The following is a 15,774-nucleotide window of genomic DNA, read 5'->3' as shown; positions in this document are numbered from 1 at the left end:
ATGGAACTGATAAGTTACATAGTTACATAGTATTTGAGGTGGAATAAAGACATTAGTCTATCATGTCCAACCTATTAGGATCTCATTTCTAGGAGTACCTGTACCCCTGTATATTACGATCCTTTAAGAAATCGTCCAAAAGTTTCTTGAACAATTCCACATTATTTGCTGAAATCACCGCCTTCTCCATTTCTGACTTCCCTAGCGGCATACCCATAATTGTATAACCCGTTTGTTTACTTTTAATTCCAAAGTGCATTACTTTGCATTTATCGACATTAAACTTCATCTGCCACATTAATGCCTACTCCCCTATTTTATCCAGGTCCTCCTGTAATGTTATAATGTCGAAGTCCGTGTCCATTACCCTCCTAATTTTGGTTTCATCCGCAAACACGGAAATATCGCTGTTAACACCCTCCCCGATGTCAGTAATAAATAAGTTGAACAATATGGGACCCAGCACAGAACCCTGAGGCACACCGCTCATTACACTAGCCCACTCTGAAAAGGTGCCATTTACAGATACCCTCTGGACCCGTTCCCGTAGCCAGTTCTCTATCCACGTACACACCACCTCATCTATGCCCATAGCTCTCAGCTTGTGTAGCAAGCGTTTGTGTTGTACCGTATCAAAAGCCTTTGAGAAATCCAGATATACCACATCTACCTGCTTACCTCCGTCCATATCTCTACTTACCCCCTCATAAAAAGTTAGCATGTTAGTTAGGCAGGAACGATCTTTCCTGAACCCATGCAGATATTGATTAACTATCCCGTTATCCTGAACAAATTCTACCAGATAATCCTTTAGTATGCCCTCTAGCATTTTACAAACTACCGATGTTAGACTGACCGGCCTATAGTTCCCAGGTTGGCACCTAGCTATTGGGCGTCTCTAGAGACGCCTGACCGCTTGTATGTAAACAGCCATCGCTGGCTGTTTACATGCTGACGGTTTTCCCTCTCGTGTGCGGCGCTCAGCGTGGACACGAGAGGGGGGAGGGACAGGATGTCTTAAGACGCCCTCCCGCTCTGAGCAGACGCCCATCTGGCCGTTCACAAACGGCCATGGACGTAAGGTGGTTAAGATGCAGCCCGTCTCGGCTGAAGAGCCGATAGCCGACTGCGAAGTCAGCCCAGTTCTCCAGGAAACCAAAACCTTCCTTCTGACACCAGCTCCGGAGCCACTTGTTAAGCTCCCTCAACTCGCGCTGTCTGTCCGGAGTGGCTCTTGGCACCGGCAGTATCTCTGAGAAAACTACCGTGGAGGTCCTTTCCTTCATCCTAGCACCTAGGTCTCTGAACTCCTGTTTTAGGACACTCCAATTTCCTCCTATTTTGTCATTGGTGCCGATGTGCACCATGACAACGGGGTCGTGCCCAACCCCATCTAGTAATCTGTCAATTCGTTCCGCAATGTGTCGAACACGAGCCCCCGGCAGGCAGCACACTGTTCGACGCTCACGGTTCCGATGACAGATTACCCTGTCAGTCCGCCCGATGATGGAGTCTCCCACCACCAGGATCTGCCTCTCCTGACCCTCCATCCTGCTCCCGTCCTCGCCGGTGCACTGCACTCACTCATATAGGATGAGGATGAGCCGTGCTCAACCTATGAACTCTGCCCTGAACAGTAAGTAGCTTGGGCTTGGAGTGAACCGTGTTCCCCTGAGTTCACCCAAGCCCACTTAAAACTTTTCCCTTCTCCTTTGTAATGTGTAGTTGTAGGTCAGGGAATAAACCTGCTGCCACTGATTGGGCTGGAAAGATGTTGTGTTGGTCATAGTTTCGAGCAGGCTTGGGCAAATTAGGCCGCACTGAGCTCACACCAAGCCTAAGATCATTACTAGCCCTGAATAGTGGCAGAAATTGTTTGTGCCACTAGGATTTTAAGTTATGACCTCCGACAAGAAAGCCTTCAGTACTCCGATCAAAGGGAAATAGATATTTAAAAAACAATATCACGCTCATGTGGAGAGCATCAGCACATCAAAGTGCATAGGAATTTGCTTTTCGCATAATTGGAAAATTGAAGATTCTGAACTTTTTGAGTGAATATTCACAACTCAAGTAGTAAATTGAGCCTCATTATCTCTAAAATGTGTAAATTCTGCCTATTTCATTCCTATGCCCTGATTATTATCTATACAGTATATCCTACAGGTTTAAAATGGCTTGCATATACAGTATAACAAATGTAAAGCTAAAATATATTTTTAACATTTTGGATTTTTGGATAGAGTAGGGAATGGTTAAGACCCCTTTTTTTTCGGTTTGTGTCCAGATGGGGAAATTTCACTTCAATTATTTTCCAAGAGACCCAATTATGACTAAAACAGATTAAACCATCTGTCACAGCCCGCTAGTAGTTAATAGTAGGTGAATAGGATCTCAACTGCGGATGCTAAGGAACTCGATAAAGGACTCTGTACGGCGCTCAGTCACGAACCCTAGGCGTCGCTCTCAATCATAGGCGGAGAGTTTGGGGTTCTAGCATCATGAGCCGTAACAGGAGGGAAATGAGAATTGGTATGCAGACGGAGTAATCAGGACCTAACCCTGGATGGAATTACCAAGGGTCTTAAGGTGAGGTTGCTTGCACCCTGCTGTACAGAGGTAGAGATTGGCCAACAGTTATAAGTGGAACGTTTCCCAGTACTTATAGGTATAGGTGGTCCCGAGGTACAGACGTGCACATATACTTATATGAGATAGTTGGTAGGCAGTCCAGTGCTATACACATACACTTGTTACTGATGGAAACCCCTAGGCAGTTCATACAAGTGAAAACCCCTATAGGCTTAAGGTACTTGCGCTTAGGTGCAGAGCAGTAGTGACAAGGGTCACTTCTTCCAGCAGTAGGGTAGTCCTCCTTTAGATCCTGGCGAGACAGTCTCCTTGCAGAACGAGGTTCCAGGGTGTTTGGGCATCAGAAACCCAATAGTGAACACCCTGCATCGTTCGGTTGGAGTTTAAATAGGCCGCGGCCGTGACGTCACGCGGCCGCGGCGCACTTCCGCGTTCCAGCGTGGAGCGCACCCTACGTTCCCAGAAGTAGGAGGGAGCGCTCTGCGGCTTCTCCCGCGGCTGCGTTCCACGCTGGCACGCACACGTGACGCGGCCCGGCCAGGAGGAACGTCACACCATCATACACACCCGAGTGATTTGTTGCATGTACCTTAAAGAGCAACAATGCTCAGCATGAAGATTTCTATTTTATTTAATAGTGTCTGGGGTGCCATTCATGGATTTATGCATGTAGCAATGTGAATGGGGCATAAGGGTTTGTTCACACCATGTACAGATTAATCTGTACAGATCAACGCAGGGTCACCTAATTTATTTATTTTTATTTTCTATGTGTCCTGTTCACGCCACAAAGCACGTAGAAAACAAGACACAAACAAACCACAGACATGCTACATTTGTTCGTACTGCATCTCACTTCGCATCAATGCATATCACCACTCTGCTGTGCTGTACACAGATGGATGGTATGTTATCTGTGACATTTCAATAAAGTTAAAGAAAATAAGGCAAACAGTGCCTGTAGCACAGCCCGTATACAATTTTAGCGTACTGGCTGGAATGAACGAGACCTAAACATTTGGACTTAGTATCACTTTCTGCAGTGGAGAGATGGTCATCGGAACCAAAAGCGAGAGTATGGGGTCTATTCACGAAGCTGCCGAAGGATCTGGCCGTAGCTTCGTTCGATCCTTCGGCTAGCTTCGGCCCCAGGACCCCTTCGGTTCAGTAGAACCAAAAAGGGGGGGTTTTCGGGCTATTCACAATAGCCCGTACAGCTCCCGATCATGGCCGAGCGGTTCAGCCGAGCCGAACGCACATGCATCGGCTCGGCTGAGCCGTGCTGAAAGCCGAAGCTGGCCGAGCTGGACAGCCTGCTTCAACAAGCTGGGCGGAGCCAGCCGTGATCTTACGGCTGGCTCCGGCCACTTGCAGTGAGATCAGCGTCCCTGGTTACCTGCTCACCAGGGACACTGATCTCCAAACAGCTAACTCTCCCTGGCGCCCCGGGAGTCTCCTGCTCCCGGCCGCCAAGTAGAGAAACACTGCTGTGTCCTTTTTTTTTTCTTTATTCTGACACGATCGATGTCAAAATAGAAAAATAAATAAATAAATAATTTTTCCCATCGAAAAGCATTGGGACATTACTATTGGCTATTTCAGTTTGCAAAAGCCAATAGTAAACTAGCATTGTACCCGCCCTCTGCTGCAGTTCCCCATCAGGTCCATCAGCAGAGGGCGGGTACAATGCTAGTTTACTATTGGCTATTGCAAATTGAAATAGCCAATAGTAATGTCCCAATGCTTTTCAATTTGAAATGGTATTTTTTTTTTCCTCTATTCTGACATCGCTCGTGCCAGAATGAAGAAAAAAAGACACAGCTGTGTTTCTCTCCTTGGCGGCCAGGAGCGGGAAGCTCCAAGAGCGCCTGGGAGAGTTTTTTTTTTCGTTTTTTTTTTTAGCTCCGCACAATCGTTTAATATTTACTTCGGCGGCATTCGGCTATTTACTCACTGCTGTTCGGGATCTTTAAGAATAGCCCGAACAGCAGTGAGTAGCCTGCCGGAGGTTCGGCTCAGCCGATCCAGATGTTGGATCGGCTGAGTCGAACTCCTTCTGCACATGAAGCAAGCCGATGTACGGCTGCTTCGTGAATAGACCCCTATATCTCTCCAATGGTGACATAGGCAGCAATAAGGACCATACAGAAATGTTAACCCTTTCACATCCAAAAAAAAGAAACAGGTTTTGGCTTATATACTCTATTATTTAGACAATAAAAAGTACAGGTGAAACTCGAATAATTAGAATATCGTGCAAAAAAATGAATAAATATTATAATTTTTTTTAAAACATGATAGGCTATTATGGGAGTGATCTTGGAGTGGTGGCTACTTTACAACACACACAGGAACTATGTAGAACAAAAGTAGCCATCCTCTAGAAAGAAGGACAGTGTCAGCATAATTTCAGAGATGATTTGAGCATATACTGTATGATTTACTTTATTTAACCCAAACTGCCAGATTATCGTAAATTATGTTATCCATACACAGTAATATTTCAAAATTCTTGCAGCTATGTATAGTTTGTAATATTATGTATATGTATGTGGGGGGGAGCCATAGCTGTGCTTTCCTTTCCATTGTAAAAACACAATGATAACACAATAAAAATAATCAACCAGGGTTCTAAATCCTCACAAGTCTTTTCTTAATATATAAAAAAAAAAATGTTTCGGCATACACTTTAATCATAGTTATTTTCAATATATTTTCATGATAACAAAATATTCTTATTTTAATCTGGCATTTTCTAGTTTTAAAGCCCAAAGAAAGTTGGAGCTGCAGTGCCTGGGGTAACTTCCACTTTAAGACATTCGATGGAGAAATCTATCGTTTTCCGGGAGAATGTAACTACGTGTTTGCTTCTCATTGTCGAAGTCACTATGAAGACTTCAATATACAGATTCAACAATCACTGGTCAATAATCGAACCACCATCTCTCAAGTATCTTTGAACCTAAATGAATTGCTAATAGAAATCATTGATCATGTTCCCATAGTCCATGGACAACGGTAAATATGATTATCATTTGCTGCAATAAACTTCTGTGTGGTAGAGTACTGTAAATATACATAATCATCAACTTTTAAAAAATGCAGTAAAAAGCACAAAAAAATCAAGTGTTTTAATTGTTTGCTTGCAGTGTTTTTTTCTTTCCATGAATAACTTTTTATTTATTTCAATGTGCTTTAAAACTTTCTGGAAAATGTAACTACTCCAGGAAAGCCACTTCCCTAGCACAACCCCCTTTCTTACTTGAAATTTATAGCCCTTTCCTCTTCTGGGGGTGTCTCTTTGCTGGCCCAGCTTCTCTGCCCCTCCCCTCACCTTCCTACATAAACTTTTATGTAGTTGTTAGGGGAGAAGTAATACAGTGTGTCCCTTGAGTGGAAGCCCCTTATCTCCTGGTGTAAGTGACATCACATCCAAGATGGCATTACCCAGCAGTACTCTGAGGGCTTTTGGAATTCTACACAAGGGAGGCTTTTACAAGTAAACAGCATATATGAAATTTTAAAGCCCCATTACAGGATAATTTTCACCGGCCCTTGTAAAAAAAGTTATACAGAAGCCTCCCTTTAGATCGCTCACTGGTGCAGGTGTGGGGGACCGCTGAGCCATTACTGCAGAGAGTCTCCCACCAGCAAGTCCCCTGCCATCCCTTTGCAATCACATCACTCCTCTTCTGGATCCTGAGAATACACTGCTGCTGGACAGCCAATAGGAAGTGTCCATGCCATGCAGGCAGTAATGCGGACACTCAAAGAATGTGAACAAAGGAAGAGACGATTTGGTAATGGAGGGTCAAGTGACTGCAGCTTTTGGTCAATAAAACATGCATTTACATTACCTTTTTAAGTTTTACGTTATATTTACGTGTTGTTGTTTTTTTTTTACTGCCAATGAGCAGTTAGAGGGGTGTGCGAGGTTTTGGAGGGAAAGAAATTCAGTTTCATCCCAGAGATGGTCTTTAAGTGCACATATATGCTTATGAGAAGATTTTTGTTGAAATGAATAGTCTGGTGACAGGGTCTCTGGAAACTTATGTATGTTTCACACATGTATAAGTATGTGAGCACTATATCATTTGGCCACTGAATTACCTTACATGTATGCTATCTATGCATTCAACACTTACATTCTCTAAAATATTCAATTTAATTGGTAAAAAAAATAAAATAATGTAAAGTATTGCACCCATGGCAGTGCATCTAACATGTGGCTCTGCTAATTATTCACGTAATTTCTTGTAATAACTGTTTATTTTAACAACATGGTAACTGTTTCCATTACTTGCTCCATTTATTTACTGTTTCAAATTTAACTGTGCATACGAATACCAGGGAACCCTTTGATGAGCGTTTAGACCAGGAGTAAACAAGTGGTGTTTGATACCATTTTAAGCAGGGACGTGCGGTCAGGGTTGACAGGTGAAGTAGAGCCTCACCTAGTATTATGGAGGAAAAAGCTGTCAGCTTCAAGTCTGAAGCTGACAGCTTTTTCTCCATTCATATCGGCTTCTAGCAGGTTACACAGTAGGGAAAGCCTTTCCCGCTGTGTAACCTGTCATGGCAGCGCTGCATCCAGCTTTTGACAGGTAGTAAGGTTCCACAACAGCGGGCTTCCCCACTGCTTGTGTAACCTAACAAATCTTTGATAGAGGAGTGAGCTCTGTGGATGGCATGGATCAATGGCAAAGCGCCATTTTCCAAGGGCCACTTGGTTGTGCAATTCCCCAGGCGAAAGGTTTGCAGTCCTCCCCTAGTTCTGGCCTTCCTGGTAGTAGCAGTGTTCACTTTAGAAACTCTTACACACAGTATCCATGCTACATAACCTATAGAATATGAATGAAACAATATATACATAAATATATATATAGATATATAGATAGATAGATATATCTATCTATCTATATATCTATATACATTTAAAAAAAAACTAGGTTAATTAGGGAAAAACATATAAATATTTAGGAGAATGGTATCTTAAACAGTTGGTATCTGGAATTCAATATTTTAAATATTCTACCATATGGCTTAGTGAAAATAAATTTTAAAGGGACCAAATAAAGATGTTTATGCTCACAAGAAAGAGTTATAAAGGATTTCTAAAGACTTGAGCCTTTATCAGACCATAGTCTGGAAGGTATTTTACAATTTAAATTCAAGGAGTAAATGTTCTACAAACATCATTTTGAAAGCTACGTATAGACAGCTACCCACAGTTCTCCATTACTGCCCCCACCACTCCTGTCAGACCTTAGATATAGAGACAGCACGGAATTGATAAAAGCACTCCTATGCTCTGCCTCAGCTCTCACAAGGGATAGCTTACAAGGACTTCCCTCACTCTGTCAGGTGCCGCTGTGTCTGAAAGACATTTAACACAAAAATGTGTTTTGTTTTTCGGATTATGTGGATTTCACTTCCTCCCTAATTTTCAATTCAGAAAGATCAACAACAGAAAGTCTTATGAACATGCCTGTAATGCAACCCCCAACAGCCCCCCAAAAAATCTGGTTGGCCAGAGAACAGTCACACATGGATTTAGTTTCGTTTTTAATGAAATTTGGACGGATTCAAATTTTCGTTAAAGGAACATTCAGATTAGTTCACAATTGCACGCATTCAAATTTGGAATTTCGGATGCATCCGAATGTCCGAATTTAACGAATTCCATACAAATATCCATTTAGAACGAAACTAAAATTACATGTCTACTGTATAATGTATTGATGGGATTTGTAGTCCTTTATAGCCAACGGCATTTTTCTGCATTCCTCCATCAACATTGAACAGTGTGGGTGAGGAAAACTCCCCTGCCGGCTAAATGTTTGTTTGACAATTTTTTTCCCCAGCTCTTTCGACAAAAAAAAAAAATACTTTTGTCAAATGGAAAGGTGATGGGAGGGCCACACAAAGCTTGAATTTCTTGCATTTAACTTTAATTATGTTCGTATTTTCTTAAATTACATCATATCTACTTGGGAGGTAAGGGGTAGGTGGGCACAATACCTGTCATGGGGGTGATTTGAATACTTTTTTATTTTTTGGCAGGCGGGAGGGAATAAAAAGGGCAGGACCTACAACCTATGCTTCTAAAATAATTCACAGCTCATAGAACTTGGAGAGGGATGCACTTTGACCTTTTTGCCCTGAGTGCAGGCTTTTACTACCAACTGCCCAGCTCCCCATGCCCTTGCCCAAGCCTATTAACATTAAAGATTGCGGGGCGTGGCTTACGCATGGCGCTGGACGGTCGCACTTAAGCAGAGCTCCCACCTCAGCCCGCAAAAAACTGCCGTAATAAGACTAACTTTTCACCTGACTTGCTATCCATCTGACCTCAAACATGGGAAGCAGAAGCCAACGCTCCTCCGGCTCGAAAAAGGCGGCCTCCGGTACCTTAAAACGGTACTTAATCGCGGACACGAGATCTTCTCAGGCCCCCTCGCGGCCTACCACGCGGCAGGCGCCTGCAGATCAATCCGAGGCCCTTACTCTCCCGGCCACGCCACAGTCCCCGGGCTCTCCGGGCTCCTCCAGCGATTTGGAAGCCTCTTCCCCGGCTACGCTACAGGCAGATCTGCAGGTGCCAGATGCCATGAGAGACCTTCTAACGAAGGCGGACCTGGCTCACATGTTCCAGGTCCTGGAGACTTCGCTCAAGCAAGATCTGTCCAGCATGACAGCGGATCTCTCACATATCCTTACCAGGGTGGAGGAAACGGAGTCCCGGCTGGATGATCATGACAGAGCTATTCGAGACCTGCATGAAGCTCACAGGCAGTTGGCCGTGGGACACCGAAATCTCCTCTATAAGGTGGAGGACCAGGAGAACCGCACCCGGCGGAATAATCTGCGGATTCAGGGGCCTGCTACGGCCGACGCGGATCTCATAGCCTCCCTGCAAGGTATATTTAACACTATCCTGGGGAGAGCGGTCACTACGCCCATACGATTTGACAGGGCTCACAGAGCACTGTGCCCACGTAATCTGGCTGATACGGCCCTCGGGATGTTATATGCAGATTCCACAACTATGGGGATAAGGAAGAAGTGTCCCGCAAGCTAAGGGGGATGTCGGCCATTGACTTTGATGGTGCTCAGCTTCACATATACCCAGACCTGGCCCGTGAAACCCTAGAACGCAGACGAGCCCTCCGCCCTCTATTGGACCAACTGCGGAAAGACGAGATCATCTACAGATGGAGCTTTCCAGCTAGCCTGATCGCCCGGAAAGGTGGCAGATCGGCTACTTTGCGCTTCCCGGAGGAGCTGGTATCCTTCTGCTCCGAGCTCAACATCCCGGTACACGAGTTACCCGGCTGGGTCTGCGAAGTACCGGGCCCCTCATGTGACAAGACAGCAACTTGGCGCACGCCTCCCCAGAAATGGCGCTCGGGAAGACCAGAGGCATCCGCGGGACATGGGTGAGACGGCACAATGTCCTCATGTTTTTTCTTTACTGTTTCCTGATATACAGTACGACACCACTGGATCAGTGGTGGTCATTTAGAGAGCCAGCTCAGTGATTCATCTGTGCATTCCCTCAGATATTACCCAAATCTGGGTTTCGGATCGCCTTTCGACTTTTTGTTTTTCCTGTTTTTGCACTTTTTTTGTGTTTTGAGGTTTTTTGTTTCTGTTGCATCTCTTACGGCATAAGTTTACCATTTACTAGTGATGCTTGTTGCATCAAAGGTTTTTGTTTGCGGCATATCGGGCTGTGGGCTACAGCCTGCTCCACGTGCACTAAAGTGGACACACATAAGGAATGGGACCTGCACGGCAGGATTTGTGTGCCTGCCCAGCGGGTACAAGTTAGTAACGGCTATCCCATCGGCTGTTACCGAATTGTTATTACTGTTGTTTAAATGTTCTTCTTGTCTCCCTGTATGTCTATGTCCCCCTCCTACCCACCCTCCCCATCACCTTTCCTATGAATGTACTTCTGATAGATGTAGGAATATCGCTGTATTTCACATTGTGCTGTGCCCTGAGGGTACTCCTGACTCACCATGGCAACCGTAAACTTGACCTCTTATAATGTAAGAGGCCTGAACACCCCCACCAAACGACACCAAGTCTTAAAGGAACTTCATAGACTATCTAGCGACATAGTGTTTCTCCAGGAGATGCACCTTTCACATAGTACCAACACGCGACTGTCCTCTTATCGCTACCCCACATGGTATTATAGCCTCTCAGATTCCTACAGGGCTAGAGGAGTTGCCATCGGTGTGCGCAGGAGTACTCCATTTGTACTGTCTGAGATGAAGGTTGATGATAGGGGGAGATTTATCTTCCTAAAGGGAACTCTAGGCAACACTTCATGTACTTTGGCTTGTATATATTGCCCAAACCAAAATCAAATTGGCTTTCTTACCAGGACGCTTACCAGCCTCCTGGACTTTGCCTCAGGGATTCTACTGGTAGGGGGGGACTTCAACCTGGCATTGGAACCGCACTTAGACGTGTCATCAGACCGCTCTGCACTCTCATATAGTCAACTATCCTGTCTCAAAGCATTCTTGCACAAAGCGCAACTAATAGACACATGGAGGTTCGACAACCCATCGGGCAAAGACTACTCGCATTACTCTGCCACACATAAGATTTACTCGCGTATAGACATGATCTTTGTTGATCATCATCACCTACACATGGTCAAATCGACCTCAATAGCTCCGAGGACGTTGTCGGACCATTCCCCGGTTCTGACTTCCCTTGCCTGGCCATCCTTACCAGTTAGTTCCAACAATTGGAAATTAAATTAATATTTATTGAATTGCCCTGTCTCCAGAGCATAGGAAGACGGAAGACTTACCGATCTATTTTCGACAAAATTCCATACATGGAACTTCGCCAGCTGTGGTCTGGGAGGCGCATAAAGCGGTGATCAGAGGCAAATTAATAGAACTGGGATCCAGGAAAAAACGGGAGACGGAACGGGAAATGCAGACCCTTTTGACACAAATTAAAGACTTGGAACGCCTTCATAAACATTCTTTACAGCAGGCACATCAGAAGTCACTCCAAAAATGTAGGGAAGACCTGAAAACACTCCTAGACCGCAACACAGCCCGAAAATTTATGTGGATGTGCCAGAGAAATTATGAGTGGAGCAATAAACCTGGGAGACAGTTGGCCCGCTCTCTGCGCCTTAAACAATCGGCTACGTTCATTTCCAAAATTAAGACTAAGGGGGACAAACTGGTACACCTCTCCCAAGACATAGCCAAGGTGTTTAGTGAGTATTATCGTACCCTATATAATATAGCCGACACTCAGACGCCTTCTATAGTTGGGCCGCAGCAAAGGAAAGCACTTATAGAGCAGTACATAAGTAAGGCCCACCTCCCCACACTCCCTGAGGAAGAGCTGGAGGCATTAGAGACAGACTTTACAGATGAGGAGTTTACGAAAGCATTACACACGATGGCCACGGGCAAGGCTCCTGGCCCGGATGGATTCACACTCACGTATTACCGCACTTTCAAAGATATCCTGATACCTCACTTGACCGAATATGCCAACTCTCTCACCTCGGGCAAGGAGCTACGGCAAGAAACAACCCTAGCACATATTACAGTCCTGCCCAAGCCGGGGAAGGACCCCACCTGCTGCCCCAGTTACAGGCCTATCTCGTTATTAAATGTGTATATAAAACTGTACTTGAAGGCCCTGGCACTCCGCTTACAGCCTTTGCTACCTAAATTTGTATCCCCGAATCAAACCGGATTCATTCCTGGAAGGGAAGCTAGGGACAACTCGATGCGCACCCTACATTTAGTGTCCTGTGTACGCGGGAAATCCCAGGCCACACTCTTACTGTCGACAGACGCGGAAAAAGCTTTTGACAGAGTGGCCTGGGATTTCATGCTGGCGACGCAGGGTGCCATGGGGTTGCGCCCAGGGATGCTGACCAGGATTGCTGCATTATATCAAAACCCTGCGGCCAGGGTGAGGGTCAACGGAGTGCTCAGTCCCCTCTTTTCCTTGGGAAATGGTACTAGACAGGGATGTCCGCTATCGCCCCTGTTATTTACCATTTCCCTGGAACCGTTTGTATCCACCATAACGCATAGTGCAGACATAAGGGGAACATAAATATGCGGCTTATGCGGATGACATCTTATTTTACATTAGGAACCCCCAAATTTCCCTCCCGAATCTACTAGCTGCCTTGAAAGATTACAATTTGGTATCCAACTTCAAAATTAATATCTCCAAATCTACTATCCTGAATTTAACGGTACCCCCCAGTGAAGTTGTAGCCCTTAAATCAGCGTTCCCGTTCACTTGGCAGAGGCGCTCCTTGAAATGTCTCGGGATAAACTACACACTAAGACTACAGGATATGTTTAAATATAATTACATGCCCCTTTTGAATGCTATTCGTGCGGACTTGAATCGTTGGTCCCCCCTCTACCATTCCTGGCTGGGCAGAGTGAATGCCATTAAGATGAATGTGTTGCTGAGACTCCTATTTCTGTTCCAGATGCTCCCCATGGGGGTCCCAACCTCTTATTTTACTTTATTACGTTCCCTGGTATCTAGATTTATATGGAGGCGCAGAAGAGCAAGGATATCCTACAACATTCTAACCAGACCGAAAACGCTAGGGGGAGTGTCTCTACCAGATTTCAGGAGATATTATAGAGCTATCCCTAGCCAGAGTCCTGGATTGGCATTATGCAGGGGAAACAAAGCTGTGGGTACAAATGGAAGCAGCAATGAGTCACGCAAATCTGCAGAAGGTCTGCTGGATCCCACAGAAATATAGACAGTTATCTTCAGATACTCATCCCCTAACGAAGACGACCCTATCCATGTGGGATGCACTCCATTCTAAACAAAAATGGCTGTACAACTCTCCTCTGATGCCCCTATTGGGCCATTTGTACTTCCCACCGGGGCTCATGGATGGGGGGCATCTCACATGGATCCAGGAAGGTTCTGAACTATTGCTGCACCAGGTCATACAGGGGGGGAGGATCAAATCCCTCTCCTCCCTGTGTGGATCGCCCAGGCCCTTCTTCATGGATGTATGGCGATATGGGCAGCTGTCACATTTTGCAGGGCAGCTCCCTTCGCCATTGAGATCCAGGAAGGACCTGAACCAATTAGAAATGCTCTTCCCAGCAGATTCAGCCCCCACTAAGAGCATATCTTCCATGTACGACGTCTTGGTGCGTCTAGACACCTCCTCTCACCCACCCTATATCGCGTTCTGGGAAAGGGAGCTGGGCTGCCCCCTTACTGAGAAACGCAGAACGCGTGTTCTGGCCTTCTCAAGGGGGCTGAGCAGATCCTCAGGCATCCAGGAGCTCCACTATAAGCTATTATGTCTGTGGTATTACACTCCTCAGAAAATGCACCAGATAGATAGTTCGGAGACCCCGCTGTGTTGGAGGGGCTGTAGACAGGTGGCCACACACGCGCATATATGGTGGCAATGCCCGAAAATAACGCCCTTCTGGCAGCAGGTAGCGGAGGAGATATTACATATTCAGGGAACGGAGGTGCATCTAGACCCCTGGGAAATGTTGTTTCATGGAGCCGAGGGATCAATGGGCCGCTATGCTCGCTCCATCACACCACATTTACTCAATGCAGCTAAAGCCTTAATTCCAGCCAAATAGAAGAGTGAGGCGGTGCCTACCCTGCTAGAATGGCTGGACAGGGTGGAACAGATTTACTGCATGGAGGAACTCACGCTTACCAGACCAGATAGAATAGAGCGCCTATCAAAAACATGGGAGTGTTGGTTAGCGTATAAGATGACCCCAGAATACCTCACCAAACGCGGGGGATAAGGTTTAAGTGTGGATGAATCTGTGACAACCAGGTGTTTAATTACTTAAAAGAAATCGGTGTGACTTGGGAAACAGCACAACAAATGTATAACTCACAATAGACCATAAGTAGTATGTGTTATGTGAAGACATGATCCTACATCTACCTACTCCCATACCCAACTTACCTTCCCACCCTGTCAATCTCCCTCCCTCCATACCTCTCCTGCCCCCCCCTACCTTCCAACAATCAAGCCTTTTCGGCTCAAAGATTATCTAACTAAATGCGAGATTTTAGGATAAGGTTCTCGTGCTGAGAAATATGTATTGACATATGTCTTAAGCCTACTCTATGGCGGATTGTATCCCATTGTATGTGTGTATATGTATCTGTACTCTTTGTAATTTGTACTTTTATATGCAAACTCCTTTCAATAAAAACTTATTATACAAAAAAAACATTAAAGATTGCAAGAGTTAACTTTCCAGATAAGCTGCCCCCCACCCCCCAAAGACCTTAATGTGTTTTGGATTTAAGTCCACAATTCGAACTGAATCCAAGTATAATTGTTCATCCCTAGTGGAAGTTATAATGTATTGTTTTTTGGCTGAATGACACTTTAAAGTTTAGTGCCAGAAGCTCAAGCGCATACAGTGCAAGCTTTAGTCAGTGGTCCAGCCTGGATGCTTAGTATTCCTGGCTGCTGTGGTTTAAAAAAAACCTGAAAAGCAGTGCAGAAGCAGCCATCACCACAGCTGCTCCTTCTTTCAGAGATGAGGGGATTAGAAGCACGTTGGTCATCAAAGTGAATCCTGCCACCTTCAAGAAATGCGTCAAGTAGGTTCTTTCAGATAACCTCCTCAAAGAAATGCATTTTGTGCTACCTCTAGGATAGTAGCGGTTAATCAGTCATTTTAAATTACTAATGGGTAGACATGTGCACCAGCAAAAAAATGTGCATTATTTCGTTTTTCTGAAGGGTGCGAAATTAAATTAGTTTCGGAATTCGGATTCGGACGAAATTCAATAGCGGTAGTCCAGTCGAAATTTCGCTTTTTGGACGAAATTTCACTTTTTAGCGGTAGTCCAGTCGAAATTTAGTTTAATTGTAAAAAAAAACAAAGAGTACATTTTTGACTATTCCTTTAACCAGTTGCCGTCCGCCCGTTGTAAAAAAAAACGGACGGACGGCGCTGCTGCATTGGCGGTTGCATTTTTTTCTGGGGGCTCGCACGGGCAGAAAAGACCATTGCAATGCAAACACCCATTACCAGGTGTTTCACATTTAGACGATCGGCGGCTCTATAGCCTGTCGATCGTCTATATGTGCTCGTCTTTTCACCCCCCCCTCCCCTCTGCTGCCGCCGCTTTTTC

At 45.1% G+C, this 15,774-nt stretch overlaps 1 protein-coding gene across 1 annotated transcript in view; it reads left to right on the top strand.

The window, feature by feature from the left end:
* The first annotated feature begins 3,457 nt into the window (after positions 1 to 3,457).
* LOC108795964 (mucin-5B-like) overlaps positions 3,458 to 15,774 on the top strand; it is a 102,136-nt gene continuing 89,819 nt past the window's right edge. The window contains exons 1-2 of the mRNA XM_018567327.1: positions 3,458 to 3,497; positions 5,352 to 5,610. Of these exons, the coding sequence (XP_018422829.1) occupies positions 3,458 to 3,497; positions 5,352 to 5,610 (299 nt within the window). The remainder of the gene's footprint in view (positions 3,498 to 5,351; positions 5,611 to 15,774) is intronic.

This window comes from Nanorana parkeri, unplaced genomic scaffold (assembly GCF_000935625.1).
Source record: "Nanorana parkeri isolate BGI_ZX_2015 unplaced genomic scaffold, ASM93562v1 scaffold1030, whole genome shotgun sequence".
In the NCBI taxonomy this organism is placed as follows: domain Eukaryota; kingdom Metazoa; phylum Chordata; class Amphibia; order Anura; family Dicroglossidae; genus Nanorana; species Nanorana parkeri.
This window is presented reverse-complemented; position numbering and strand designations above follow the sequence as displayed.